This window comes from Abramis brama (genome assembly GCF_963993115.1).
Source record: "Abramis brama genome assembly, chromosome: 11".
Classification (NCBI taxonomy): domain Eukaryota; kingdom Metazoa; phylum Chordata; class Actinopteri; order Cypriniformes; family Leuciscidae; genus Abramis; species Abramis brama.
Window position 1 is genome coordinate 15,748,510 of NC_139973.1, and position 14,124 is coordinate 15,762,633.

General features: G+C 35.2%; 1 protein-coding gene across 1 annotated transcript in view; it reads left to right on the forward strand.

Moving 5' to 3' along the window:
- The first annotated feature begins 2,331 nt into the window (after positions 1-2,331).
- Positions 2,332-14,124, forward strand: part of ror1 (receptor tyrosine kinase-like orphan receptor 1) — a 109,938-nt gene continuing 98,145 nt past the window's right edge. The window contains exon 1 of the mRNA XM_084128434.1: positions 2,332-2,605. Coding sequence (XP_083984560.1) covers positions 2,524-2,605 — 82 coding nt within the window. The 5' untranslated portion in view covers positions 2,332-2,523. The remainder of the gene's footprint in view (positions 2,606-14,124) is intronic.

The following is a 14,124-nucleotide window of genomic DNA, read 5'->3' on the forward strand; positions in this document are numbered from 1 at the left end:
CTGAGCTCAGAGCTCAGGCACTTGAAATTGTCATGTTGCTTTATGAATCTTCACAACTTTTCTGCAGTCACATGCAGTCTCGTAGTAATGTGTTCGATTCTTAACATTTGTGTCCATTCCTTCATAATTCATTCCAACAAAAACCTCTCATGAAAGCAGCGTGACTCCCCTCCCTCCTCCACCCCCAACAATCAGCATCTCCTCCCAGCATGCGAGCTCATATTAGAGTCTGCAGGAGTGTGTCTTTGATCGCAGCCTGCCGCTTGTGTGTGTGTCAGAGAGCTGACGTCACCGGAGGAAATGAGGGATGAACTCTGGGTCTGGAGAGTCAACCTAGCCCATCACTTCAAAAGGGGAAGGTCTTTCTCTTCTTGTCATCCACTGATACAACATAAATGAACAGAAACAGCTCAGGATGCAAGACCCCTGGCTTGTAAAATTGCTACCATTCTCTGTCTAGTCTCCACAGACCACAAACAGCAGCACGTCGAGTCTGAATATTAGAGAGACAGGACTTTTAATCAAAGGTGATCAACTGTTACGGTCCACCTTAAAAAGTAAAAGGATAGGCCTACTGTAAACTTACATGAGCAGACTACACAAATAAAGGTTCTTTACTGGCATTGATCATTCCATGAAGAACCTTTAATATCCATGGCATTATGTACACATTTCACAAAAGGTGAATAGTGGAAAAATGTTCTTAATATTAAGAAAAAATGGTTGTTTTAAAAGAATTGTTAACAGAAAGGTTCTTTGGAGAACCAAAAATGGTTCTATGTGGCACTGCTGTTAAAAAATGACCTTTGTTAATATGAAATTTGAAAATCCATTCAGATTTTCACCAAATGGAAAGTCATCTTTGACACTGCCATAAAAATACATACAACATATTTGACAACTTTATACATACACTTACATAAACCCAATGTAAAACAGATATGATATATCTTTGTTAAGAATTTGGTTTAAACCAAATTAACAAATTCTCCCAACGAAACAAATTATCTTTTATATATGTTCCTTTTTAGCTATTAGGGTAAACGCTGTCTGCGAAGGGGGGGAATCAAAGAAGGAATGGAGGGGATGAGTCTGGTCTAAATATACTCCAATTGCCCTTATTTCCATGAAATGTGAAAACAAATCCTGCAATTTATTCTGTTTCTGGTTGGTGATCTATTTATTTTTCTGTTTCATTGTCAAATTAAACCACGAAACAATATTATATGTTAAAATGCTTTCAGTCATTGATCAATAAACCATGGTCAGGGTCCTTAATTTCCAGAGAAGACCTAGCCTAGATAATCTTATTAATATTATAATATTATAACTAATAATATTAGACATGTATCATATTAATATTCATTTATTAAAATGTTATATTATTATTAAATGTATTAAAAAGTATAAATATAAAACACTAATATGCTAATTAATGGCTAATTAATTTCATTACTAATTTACTTATTTTTATTTATACACCATTATAAAATTTACTTCATTATAAAAATGTACAAGACCTTGTTGAGTGCAGCTCCTTTATTGGCCTTTGAATTTGTAATGTATCCTGTGACTTTATTTACTTAATTATTATTAGGGATTGTTGTATGTTGCACAAATGAGCAAATGCAACACAATTCTTAAACGTTTTGTCACAACTTAATTTAAGTGTGTGCAATCTACTTAAAATTGTAAAATGGAATTTAGGCCTAATTTGTTTGTGCTGGACTTGGCCTGCAATAATTCGTGTTTGAAATAATAGGTTGGAATTAGTTCCTAGCAGGCTTTTCAAGGCACTAGAATGGTGAAATTAAGTGTGATTTTGAGCAAGATGAAAAAGATGTTGTTATTCTCCAATGTCATGTAAGATGATGATTCAGAGGAGTTTCTTTATGATATAGTTTTGGGAGTTACCATTGAGACGAAGAATGGAGACTAATTGTGTTTAGGCTGAATATTAACTAAATTGGTCGTAAATATCGCAAACGTTTTCTTAAAATTGTTTTTTGTTGACGCTGTCCTTCACAAATTAATAGTTACACTTACCATGCTAACGTGCTGTTGCTAGCTTAGCAGTTAATTGAATGAGACTTGAGTTTATTACTCACGCCAAATTTTGTTTTGTTTGGTTAATCAATTTTTGTTAGCTTCCCACTGCACGATATAGTTAACTTGTTTAATTCAATGTTATGAAACCCCATTTCAAACAGTGTCCACAATTTAAACCTATTTTTTTCTAACAGCCCTGTACTTAAACAGCAGGTGGCGCCAAACACACTATTGAGCAGCACATGTCCTCAGACTGACTGGAAAGTGGAAACTTCTTGAAGAGACTGAAGAAATTTCAAACTCCAAACAGGAGCGAGAGAAGGAGAGAGCAGAGCAGAGGACCATCCGCCTACAACATTACACCTCTGCGGACATCTGAGGCTCAGTAAAGACCTGAAGAGCTCTGCATTGTCCAGCTCACTGACCTGTGAGAAGAACTTGCGGTGGATGTAAGAGCGCTCAGAGGCAGAAGAAATGAGCAGAGGAACAGCGAAAGAGCCGCACGGATGCCAGCGCAACTTCACACTGATCATCGTGTTGCTCGTAGTCATCTGCGGTAGGCGATCAAACTCATGCATTTACACTACTGTGTTCATAATCGACTTAAACATTATTTTGGTTAAGTACAACACATTCACAGGAAATAATACTGAGCAGTCTAAAATATTTCTGTTATTATTAGAAATCATTTCAGGAAACAGTGTCTCAAATTACAGTACGATGCCCATGTTAAAGATACTATATTGCAAAAGTGATTTTGCTAAGTAATTTTGCTTACAAGGAAATGTTTATTTGTACTTGCATAGGTTACATGTGCACTGTTATGTACAATTACATTTTTGATGATATTTAAATGTTATTCATGTCATAAGTCAAACTTCATGTAGGCCAACTAGTTAGGGTTGTCATTTCATTCAGTAGTTTTCAGGGTGTTTTTGTTTACCTATTGACTTATGTTGCCAAAGGGCTATCTAAACAGTTTTTGTGCCATTGGAATGACAAAAGAGCTCTTCAAGTGCACTGATTGAGAGAGTGACAGTCTTAAGCTCTCAGCTGGAGTCTCTTTGTACGGCCTGAGCTGCTTCATTTGCCTTAGAATAGCACTTAGACATTAGATAGCATCCAATTATACTGAGCAAAGGACTTAAAAAGGTACACTTCTATGAACTTTTCTTGTTTTCAGTATTATCTAGTCTAAAAAATACCAAAAACCAACTTGGATGTAGTCGTGCACTTTTGCGTAACTCTTTATTTTAGAGTGTCTATGTTATATCAGATGTTACTATTATTGAGTACTACAATAGTCCTACACAAGCAGCTACACAAAATAATTACAAGGTATACTAGTCTGTATGTAGTTCATAAATGTCAGCGTACCCATAAATACTGCAACTTGGATAGGTTACTGTAAAATAAAGTGGGACCTGATTTAGTTTAAGGTCATATTATAATAATAACCACATTGTTTTTATTGTTAATGCGTGTACAGATAGATGTGCGAAGCAGTGTTTTAAATATTATTTTGAGGCTCCGTGATATGCATTATTTGTCAATGCTATTTTATTTTCTGTTTTTACATAGATAATACAGAGATCATATTTTACATATTTTATAGATGTACTGCCCAGGATTAATCAAAGGAAAAAATGAAAATTGAAACACACACACACACACACACACACACATACATATATATATATATATATATATAATATATATACACATTAAAAAAAAATTTTCTTATATTCATATTTTATATAGATAAAAAAAATATTATTGGGTTAAATTACAATGTGTAAATTAAAATGCGTCCACTAAATAGTGGACAGGAAAATTTACTTTAAAACAGATTATATAAAGCACTAATCAGATGATGATGCTTTCAACTTAAGCATAAATTACTGTACAACTAAAGTCATTTCAATTAAATTGTTTAGTTAAGTTAGGTTTTCTACAGTGAATACTGTAATATATCAGCATGTATGACAAATTTTACTGACAAAACAACAACCTGCTAGCCAATCAAGTAATGCATCTTGGTTACTCTGACTTTAATGCTATAGAGGGTCTTTTGTCCATGACATGCAAAGCTTTCTGCATTGAGTTGTCAGTGGGGAATCTTAACAGTTGCTCCTCATTTATAACTTAAAGCAGTAAGTGTTGTGGCTTGGACATATTTTTCTTTTCCAGATTCCTGGTTTGTTCGTTGTGTGCCATGTCTGTACTTTTAGTATCCATTTACTAAATTTAGTTTGACCTTTTAGCTGATGGATTTTTGGAGTGTTTTTTGGTCAATATGTGGCTTCCTTCACCTTATCTATATAAATGCAATAGTGTTTTCCCATCTGTTCTAGATAGTATCCATGGATATTTTGTCACAAAATCTAAACCTTTTCAGATGGAGTTTTATAGACACTATGCTACATATATCCAGCTATGTCATATTTTTTAGAGCGGTGGGCAAAATGGAAACAGACGGCTTCCGTGATCCAGTCTTTGGTTTTAATAATAGTTGGTAGATTATAAATCACTGCGGTGGAACTCAGTGCATTATACTGCCAGACTGAATGTTGACACAAAAGCCACTTTACCTTCAAGAAAATCCTATGAGGGAGGATTTGACTTGTCGTAGTGAAACTCATTGGTTTAATCTGGTCTTCAAGTGTACAGTACAGTTACTCAAGCATCAAGACTCCCGTCTTTAAAAAACCCTTCATAGATGTTGAAGGAATGCCCATTCAACCACATGTTCTAACTTTGTAAAACTGACGTAGCTCTCGTGAACCGTCCATTTTTTTTTTGTTGGAAGGACTTTATAAATCTCTGTGTTGCTTGTGTATATTATATCACAGGTTGTAAACTTCTCTCTGCTCTTTCTGCAGAGTTATAAATCTTTACATCTGAGGTGTCAAACACAAGAAGTTACTGTGCATTTCATCTTTTATTAGTAAATGCTGAATGTCGGCTGGATTAAAAAACTTGGCTTCTTGTTTAATAAACAGAATGTGAGGAGAAATATATGGCCTACCAGCAGTTTTAACACTTTGATTAATTGCTCTCTATTACCCAATCCTTTGTGTAAGTCTTCTGTCAGAGCTGGATGTTTAGGTCTTGGATATAAGCTCTGACAATGATCTGTGTATTTTCACTTGTCTTTAGTGATGGTGTGATACAAGCTCTAAGTCCGTGTCGCTCTGTTTGGGTTTGCGGTAGAGCAGCTGGCAGAGTTTATAGCTGTTCAATTGCATTATCCAGCTTCAGTGACATCAGAGATAAACTGGCATCATTATAAACTGGCAATAGAAGTGTTTTTGCAACCTGTATTGTGAGACATTGCTGGAATTTTTTTTTTTTAATCTATGATGTTGTAAAAAAAATATCCTTCATGATACATGCCATGATTTTAAAGGGGTGGTATAATGCCCTTTTCACAAGATGTAAAATAAATCTCTGATGTCCCCAGAGTGTATGTGAAGTTTTAGCTCAAAATACCCCACAGATGTTTTTATATAGCATGTTAAAGTTGTCACTTTTTGAGGGTGAGCATAAATGCCTCGTTTTGTGTCTGTCCCTTTAAATGCAAATGAGCTGCTGCTACCGGCAAAGAGGGCGGAGCTTCAAGAGCTTGCTCTCACACAGACATGCACTGAAAATTTCAAAAACATTTAGCCTTTTATGTTCAAACCGGATTCAGACAAAGATGGAGAGACTCAAGAAGAAGTGACAACATGTAGATAACATTTCTGAATGGTTAGTTGATGAATTTATGTAGCTTATGTGTAGTTATCTTCTAGTCATTGATTAGCATATTCTGTCATGATAATCTATAAATGAGTTCCCGGGGGTTGGGTTTATGTAAATATTGGGGTTAGTGATGTCACTAACCCTGGAGGAATGTCGTGTAGTTCCTACCAGCCGTTTGCTGTAGTCCTTAAAAAGCGATTTCTTTATAAGAAAATATCTCCCTTTGCTTTGAACTTTGAGCGTCGTAACTTTGCAGATGTTGTTTATGCTCAAACAGCAACATTACACACTAACTAAAGTTCAAAAAGTGAAATCATAATCAACCACCCATTTAACTTTCTAAAAAAAAAATATTCATTTATATGTAAAAAATAAAAATATGAAGTGGAATAAGAGTAATATAGAATATCGTTATAGGCTAGGTGGAAGGTCACTATACTTTACTGTATGGCAATGGAAACATTTTCAACCTATTTCTTTTTTTTTAAATGAAACATTTTCAATTATATTTATCCATATAACATTGGAAAAATTATGTCTCGTTCATTTGTTTATGATTTTCATGGTGTTTACATGGCATGCTCTAAACTTCAAAAAATTCTTGTTTTACTATTTTTCATCATCTAAAATGGATGCCCACATCTGGCAAAAATATCATATTTATTTTTGTCAGTACTTGGTTATCTTGATCTTTATATAGCTTGTGGCAGCATATTGCATTATGGATACATTAAGATGAGGTTTTTACCCACCTTTCTCTTCGTCTTTTTGGTCAATGGCCTAAAAAATGCTAATGGTAATATAAATCACAGGCCAAAATGTCTGCAATGAATATAATAGGAAATGAGCTGCCACGATTATCTAAGAGATCAGACGTCTGCCAACACTTATCAAATAATTACTTTCCCTTGCCTGCCCAATGTAATGTGCCAGGATATGCTACATTTCACATTTTAGAGGGCATGATGAAACATGGCTTTTTAATTTTAGCTGTAAATGTGTCGGAAAGTAAAGCTCTAAAGCCTGTTTACGTTGTATTAAGGACTCAACTAACCCTCAATGCATAAAGACTGGCAAATTTCTTGCCGCCCACAGTTGGGCCTTTGTACCTGCCACACTCCCAGTGAGCTCATAAATACCTAACCTTTACTGCCTGTTCAGTCGGAGATTGATATTTGCTTTAAAAATGAAAATATATGTGCAAAGTATCAGTCATCTGGGAGATTTCTCTCTTTTCCTTCGCACAGTGCTGGTCTTGACAGCGTCAGGTTTCTATCTCTGAGGAGAGCTTTGTACATTCATAATTCGGTCTCGCTGTCAGTCTTGGAACATTTTTTTTCTCGCCTAAATAATGTGGCCTAGTAGTCAAAATCTGGCTCTGAAATTGCATTAGTCACTTGAGTGATGGAAGTGGATGTTACTAAGGTTAGCTTATTTTGAAAAACATATTTTAGGTGTTGCTGCTTATACTCATGCACCCACATACTCGTAGATGATTAAGCCATTTGTAAAGGATTTTTTTTTTTTTTTTGCCATTGGCTTCACTATGGGGTTTCAGTCTAATCGCGCTTTTATTGGATTTATGCATGCTTTTTAGTTGCTGGTCCTTAGCTGCACTGTACTTAGAGGTCTGAAATGGTCGCTGAGATCCAAATGGAAGTTTTCACATAGCGTGATGGACAGCTCAGCCCTGGCAAGAGATCTGATGTTCACCAATGCTGTTTTAAGTGCAACAAAAAAGGCCTAAAGGAATTGAATTGACACTTTGGGCCTTCTCTTGCCTCACCCTCACATCATGGAACATTTCTTAAAATTGCAGTTTTTTTATATTTAATTTTTGATTAAACGTCTTAATTTAAATCCGACTGGGTTCCTTTAAATCATTGGTCTTGTATTTTTAATATGTGTTATTGCAGTTGATCTTAAAATCAGCCATTTATGTCTTCAGAGAGAAATGCAAATATATTGACACCAGCTGCATGGAAATCGGGTCTTCTTAGAACAGAGGCGTTCATGATGATCTGTAGAACCTGGAAATGTCGCCATTAGGCGTTTGTTTGTATATGCAGAAATTATTTTACACAAGTGTTTTGTCTGACCTGCACAGACTGTGGTTTTCTGACTTTGCTGAAAAGATTGAAATGCTCCTTGCACTGTTTGTGGCTCAAGTGGGAGAGGTGTCAGGTTATTTAAGTTCATGTGCAAATGTGTATTTGTGTGTTTATGTGTGTATGCGCTCACTGGGATTGTTAAAACTGTGCAATCCAGATCTCGGAACATTTCATTTTATGGGTTTTAGACACTGCAGAATGTTAACGTAATTACTCCATTGCAGCATTCAGTTCATAGGCCAAATATGAATTAAAATATTTAAACATGCCTAAATCTTTTGCTTTTTCCATCTAATTAAACTATTTTGGGGGGACTTCATCTTTAGGAGACCCAATAAGCTCTTTAAGTATGTTTTGATTTCTTTTGATTCCTTGTTGTTTGGTAATTATTGTAAGTTGCTAGAAACATAGATCCTGTAGGTAAGAAATGCTCAAGATGTGATGATTAGCCCTGTTGAAGTGATTTAGGTTTAACAAGCTGACTTCAGCCGCAGTAATGCTCCACATGCAAAATAAAAAGAATTGGAAAGATCCTCTGCCTCTTTTTTTGTAAGTCCCACTCTTTACATAAATCTATATTCATTAAAGATTGTGTTTAAATAATATTATCTGTTGTCAGCAACTATTGAGCATTTGAAATTTGAGTTGTGTGGTAGTTTGTTTGATGCTGTTTAGGAATGAGGATACGTAAGGCCTTTCGCCTTTTACAGATCTTTACCAACATGCTGAAGTCAAGCAAAGAGATTATAAACTACTGTTTGTTTGTTTAGGCTGTTTTTTGTATGCTTGTCGCTGCCAGTGGGATTATTTGCCAGTTTGTGCTGTTGCTTCAGGACAAAAGCCAAAGGAGCATTAAATGTTGTTAGGCTTTGTTAGAGACCAGCAGAGAAAATCGAAGGTGTTGAAATAAAGGATTGTAGCTCCGTGTACAGCATATACATTCACTAAAAACCAAAAAACTACTTAAGAGGTTATGAAATGCCTGAAGTTTTAAATGACATTTTAATTGTTTTTAATTAAATTAATAGATAATTGTTGAATCGTCAGTTGGTGAATGATGCAGTTATTTAGAATAAGTATGCACTTAAATGTGTTACAATATTGCGTTACTTCCTATAAATAGGATCTAACTGCATTAATTAGTTACTTTTTTATGGAAAGTAATGTGTTACTCTTGCATTAAAGTTTTATTTTTGGCAGTAAATAAATAAAGAAAGAAAGACAAATGGGATTTTAACTAAAGTAATTGTTGTTTATTAGTATGATTGAATTGGATCATAAAAGGTCAGCAGCGAAGACATTGGTTAATAAAGTGAGGTTAAATACATAAAGTATATTTGTTTTATTTAACATCTTTAATTATTGCAGGTTTGTGTAATATTCTGAGTTTGCATATCACTGTTTTTATTCATTTTGAGGAATACTGAATCTGTTTTTGTGCCAGTGAGATGAGTAAATGCCTGCTCATGTTTATCCATCATGTTTACACAGCGCGCACAACTCCTCTGCGTTACTCCCGATTTCTCTCAACATGGGGACAGGAGAGGTGTCAGTCAATGAATGGCAAAACAAAGTAATTTGCATTACTTATTTGAAAAAGTGGAATTTAAAAATAATGCGTTAATGTAATAGTTACTTGAAAAAGTAATCTGATTACAGAACTTGTGTTACTTGTAATGCGTTACCCCAACATTGTACAAAAACCTCACTCTAGTTGCCTTTATGTTTACATGAATGCAAATTATGTTGCACCATAAATATTCAATAAAATGGCATATAAATCAATTGAAAACAGAAAAAAACAAAACAAATTATTTAAGGGAGACTGTTAGCCCTATTGTTTCTCCATACTCCGCATCTCTTTTTCCTTTGGTTCAGTTGTTGTCTCTTTCCATCTCACTCATTCATTTAGCTCTCTTACTCTGTGGCAAAGCAGAAATGACTTACTCGACCACACCGACCATGGAATCTGAAATAAAAAGCTCCATTTCCCTAATGCTTTGTGATTGGAAGCCAAACAGGCCACAGAAGCCTATGAGACCTCTGCCCAGCTATGTGCACATAGAGGAAACACTATGAAGCTTGTGCTGTCTAAACTGCTCTCAAAGACAGACTCCATAGATCTGTGAATCACCCTGAGTCAGTCTACTGATATCTTCAGCATCAAAGGCTGAAGGGATTGTCCATCACCTCTGACTATTATTGTACCTTGTGTCATTTCCTCAACAATGACAAGCACTGACCGTAGTCTCCCACAAACTACAGTGTACTGTAGCCTACATGTATTTTTCATGTTTATGAAATACAGCACCGCTCATGTGGCTGCACTGTGTGTTTGCCTGTGGGAGAGAGGAATCTCATCAAGGCTCACTTAGATGGAAATTTTATTCAGTAGGAATGTCTTCTCTGGTCCCAGTGGAAATAGTTGTTTGAAACTGCTCTTTTAGATTTCCACGTTAACAGTTATTTCATTTCCTTTTGGATGTTTTTTTTTTTTTTTAACCACAGATGCACTATCTATATTTTGGGGCATTGACCAAAATAATGTTCAGCTATTGAGAGCCCTGATGTCTTGTTTCTCTGTGACATGGACATCATTCAAGCTATGTGCTATGCAACTTTATGCATATTGTGGGAAATATATATTATATTATTAGTAGTGATTTATTAGTTATTAATTTTATTAATCCCCGCAACTCATCATAGGACAAGCGGTTTACAGAATTTATGGATTTTAATTTTTTTTTAATATGAATTCCTTATTTATTTATTTATTTTTAATGGACGATGACAATATCTAGAGTGCAGGGTGGATAATGACCAAAGAAAGTATAATTGCACTTAATAGCAAATTGCCAATCCAACAAATCTTGCAAAAACTAAATAAAAATGTATTTTACATATATATACAGTATATACATATATATATATATATATATATATATATATATATATATATATATATATATATATATATATATATATATATATATATATATATATATATTAAATCTCACTTACTAATGTTAGAAACAAAATGGCATTATCCATTACTAATTAAAAAAAATAATAATTTCACAATGTTCATTGTTTATCTCAAAATGGTCCAAATATTATCTGATTAATTGGCTACTGATGTATCAGCCTCTAACTACTGCAAACTCTTACTTCAACAAGTGAAGAAGGCAAAGCGGCAGGGTCAAAGACATGCTGAGAGAGGAAGCAGGAGTAAATGTGAGGTCTTAATACTCTCATTGCTTTAGATATACAGCCCACTTCACTACAAAAGAGATTTACTTGACTAGGAAACTGGCAGATGAGATATTCAACTAAACAGAGGAATGAGGTCAAGTGAAGGGGGCAGCGGTGACTAAAGCAGAAGCTAGTAAAGAGTAGGCTTTCATTATTCCACTCATTTTACACCCGTACAAATCAGTTCATGTTATTTGAGTTAATCAAACATGTTTTTTTATGTTACACTTATGCAAACATTCTCACCTATTTTGCACAAAAATTCCATATTAAATGGACCTGAAGCCGTTTATTGAAATTGCTGATAGCTACGAACATCTATTTACATGCATGCTGCTCTGTTGTGTAATTAAATGTATAAAACTTCAGCAGCATCTGTGGCCTGGCATGAAATTTGGCTCCACTTTACAGGGTGAACGGGCCTATTACCGACATTTTGAGTTATTATTTCTGACATGCACTGCCGATTTCAAATGGGAGGCACATTTAGTTTGATTCATTACTGTTTTATAGCATGTCCAAACACTAAAACTGGTAAGACAAGTCTATTGTTATTATTTGCCTTCAAATTGCCAGTGAGAAAAAATTTGAGAAATAAAAAAGAATAATTCTGCCTGGTAATTATAGATCTTTTGATTTCCAGTTTCTTCAACTGCAATTATGTATTGTAGTGAAATTTAACTTTTTTTTTTTTAATATAGCACAAAAGTCATATAGACCACATTTATGGCACTTTTTGTTTTTGTCTGTAGTAAGGGTATGACAATACACTTAGCTCACGAGACGATATACAATATTGGGTTCACGAGAACGAGACATATTCAATGACGAAATATATGACTGGAAAAATAGACTTTTATTCGACTGAAAGACGCATGCAAAACAATGCAGGTGCATTTTGAAATGTTTTCTAGGGCTGTCACTAACGATTATTCTGGTAATCGAGGAATTGGTCGATCATTTTGACTATTAATCGAGTTATCAGATAATATTTTTTTGTGGTAATACAAATGGACCTAAGTGAACAGCCTTTAAAATTACTTAAAATGCATATAATAACAGTGAGGCAATAATAATGAGTTCAAGCAAAGTATCAAAAGCAAGTAATCATATGGTTTTATTGAACAGCACTGTTAAAATACATATATTTTTAAATGTATGTGTGTGTGTGTGTGTGTGTGTGTGTGTGGGTGTGTGCACATGTAATATATTTAATAAACACATAATCAACTTATGTACATTATGTATTATAACAAATGCCCGAGGAGGGTGCCAACAGCCTGGAGATTGTTGTTGTTACACTTTACAGCATGATCTTGTTTAAGTCTGGCCAAACAACATTTAATTCAAATGTTCTTTAATATTTGGCTACTTTACGATAGAAGTGCCACAGCCACTGTAATGTCTTGAACAAGAACACGTGGACATCAAAACATGCAATCTCAGAGCGAGGGTTTAAACTTTTATTTTGAAATTACGATAAACAACAATTAGTATATTTAGAAACGTATGAATTCTCCTTTGCTGGCGTAGGTTTATAAATGATTTACGTTACAAATCTGATTAAATGGTGCATGTTGCGTTCCAAGATGAATGTTATAAGCCAACCAAACTCCCAGCAAATGCAGAGATGCAGTTTGTTAACCAAGCTGATGAGACGCAATTCACACATGTAAATGATAACAGTGCAGCACTTTGCTATGAAACACAAAGCGTGTCAGACTTTGTGAATTGAGTCGTGGCATTTCAAGTGTTGCAATTAATAATATTTCTCTAGAAGCTTTTGGATTGCTACTATATTTTGGGTAAACATACATATATAAGAGTAAGAGCATAAGAAGCAAGGAAGTTAGAATTTTTTTCTCTCTTCCTCCTATTGACTGAAAATAACTAGACAGCAGATCCCTCAGGTTTGTGGAGAAATGAAAACACTATGCTCCAGTAGTGTATATTACACTTGTAGCAGGTCACTGAATCTTTCACCAAGATTATGACATTAATCCATCCTCAGAAGGCAATAAAATATCCTCTCAATTTTTCCTGCTGTCAACACTTTGTGTCTGAGTCTATTATTTTATTTCCCTAAAAAAAGCTCTAACCACGAATATGCTTGTAGTTTCTCTTTCTCTCCATTTTCTCTCCTCAAAGTGGAAGTTGCATGCACAACTCGCACTGTTTCTCATCTTGAAGGTGGTCTTGGACGGACCCCAAGATCGCCTGGATGCTTAGTAATATGAAAGCAATTAGTAGCGGTTTCATGGTGTGCTGAGATACGTGCAATAACAAAGTGACTGTGAGTCACTGGTGCCCAAGTTTGTGCTTGTAGTCAAACTTTACCATCTTGGTGTGGGTAAAAACCTGTATTTACCACTTGGGATGGATTGCATTTGATGTTTGAGGTCTTTTATTCAGCAAGGATGCATTAAATCATTCTCGTGTTACGCAGCACGTTAGAGCTTCAGCAAGAACCAATGAGGTTCATTCACGTGTTACAGAGGACATTTGAACTTCTGCAAGAACCAAGGAGGTTCAATCTCGTGTGTTACGCAGCATGTTTGAGCTTCTGCAAGAACCAATGAGGTTCATTCTCGTGTTACACAGGACATTTGAACTTCTGCAAGAACCAAGGAGGTTCAATCTCGTGTGTTACGCAGCACGTTTGAGCTTCTGCAAGAACCAATGAGGTTCATTCTCGTGTTACACAGCACATTTGAGCTTCAGCAAGAACCAATGAGGTTCATTCTCGTGTTACGCAGCATGTTTGAGCTTCCACAAGAACCAATGAGGTTCATTCTCGTGTTACACAGGACATTTGAGCTTCTGCAAGAACCAAGGAGGTTCATTCTCGTGTTACGCAACACATTTGAGCTTCAGCAAGAACCAATGAAGTTCATTCTCATGTGTTACGCAGCATGTTTGAGCTTCCACAAGAACCAATGAGGTTCATTCTCGTGTTACACAGGACATT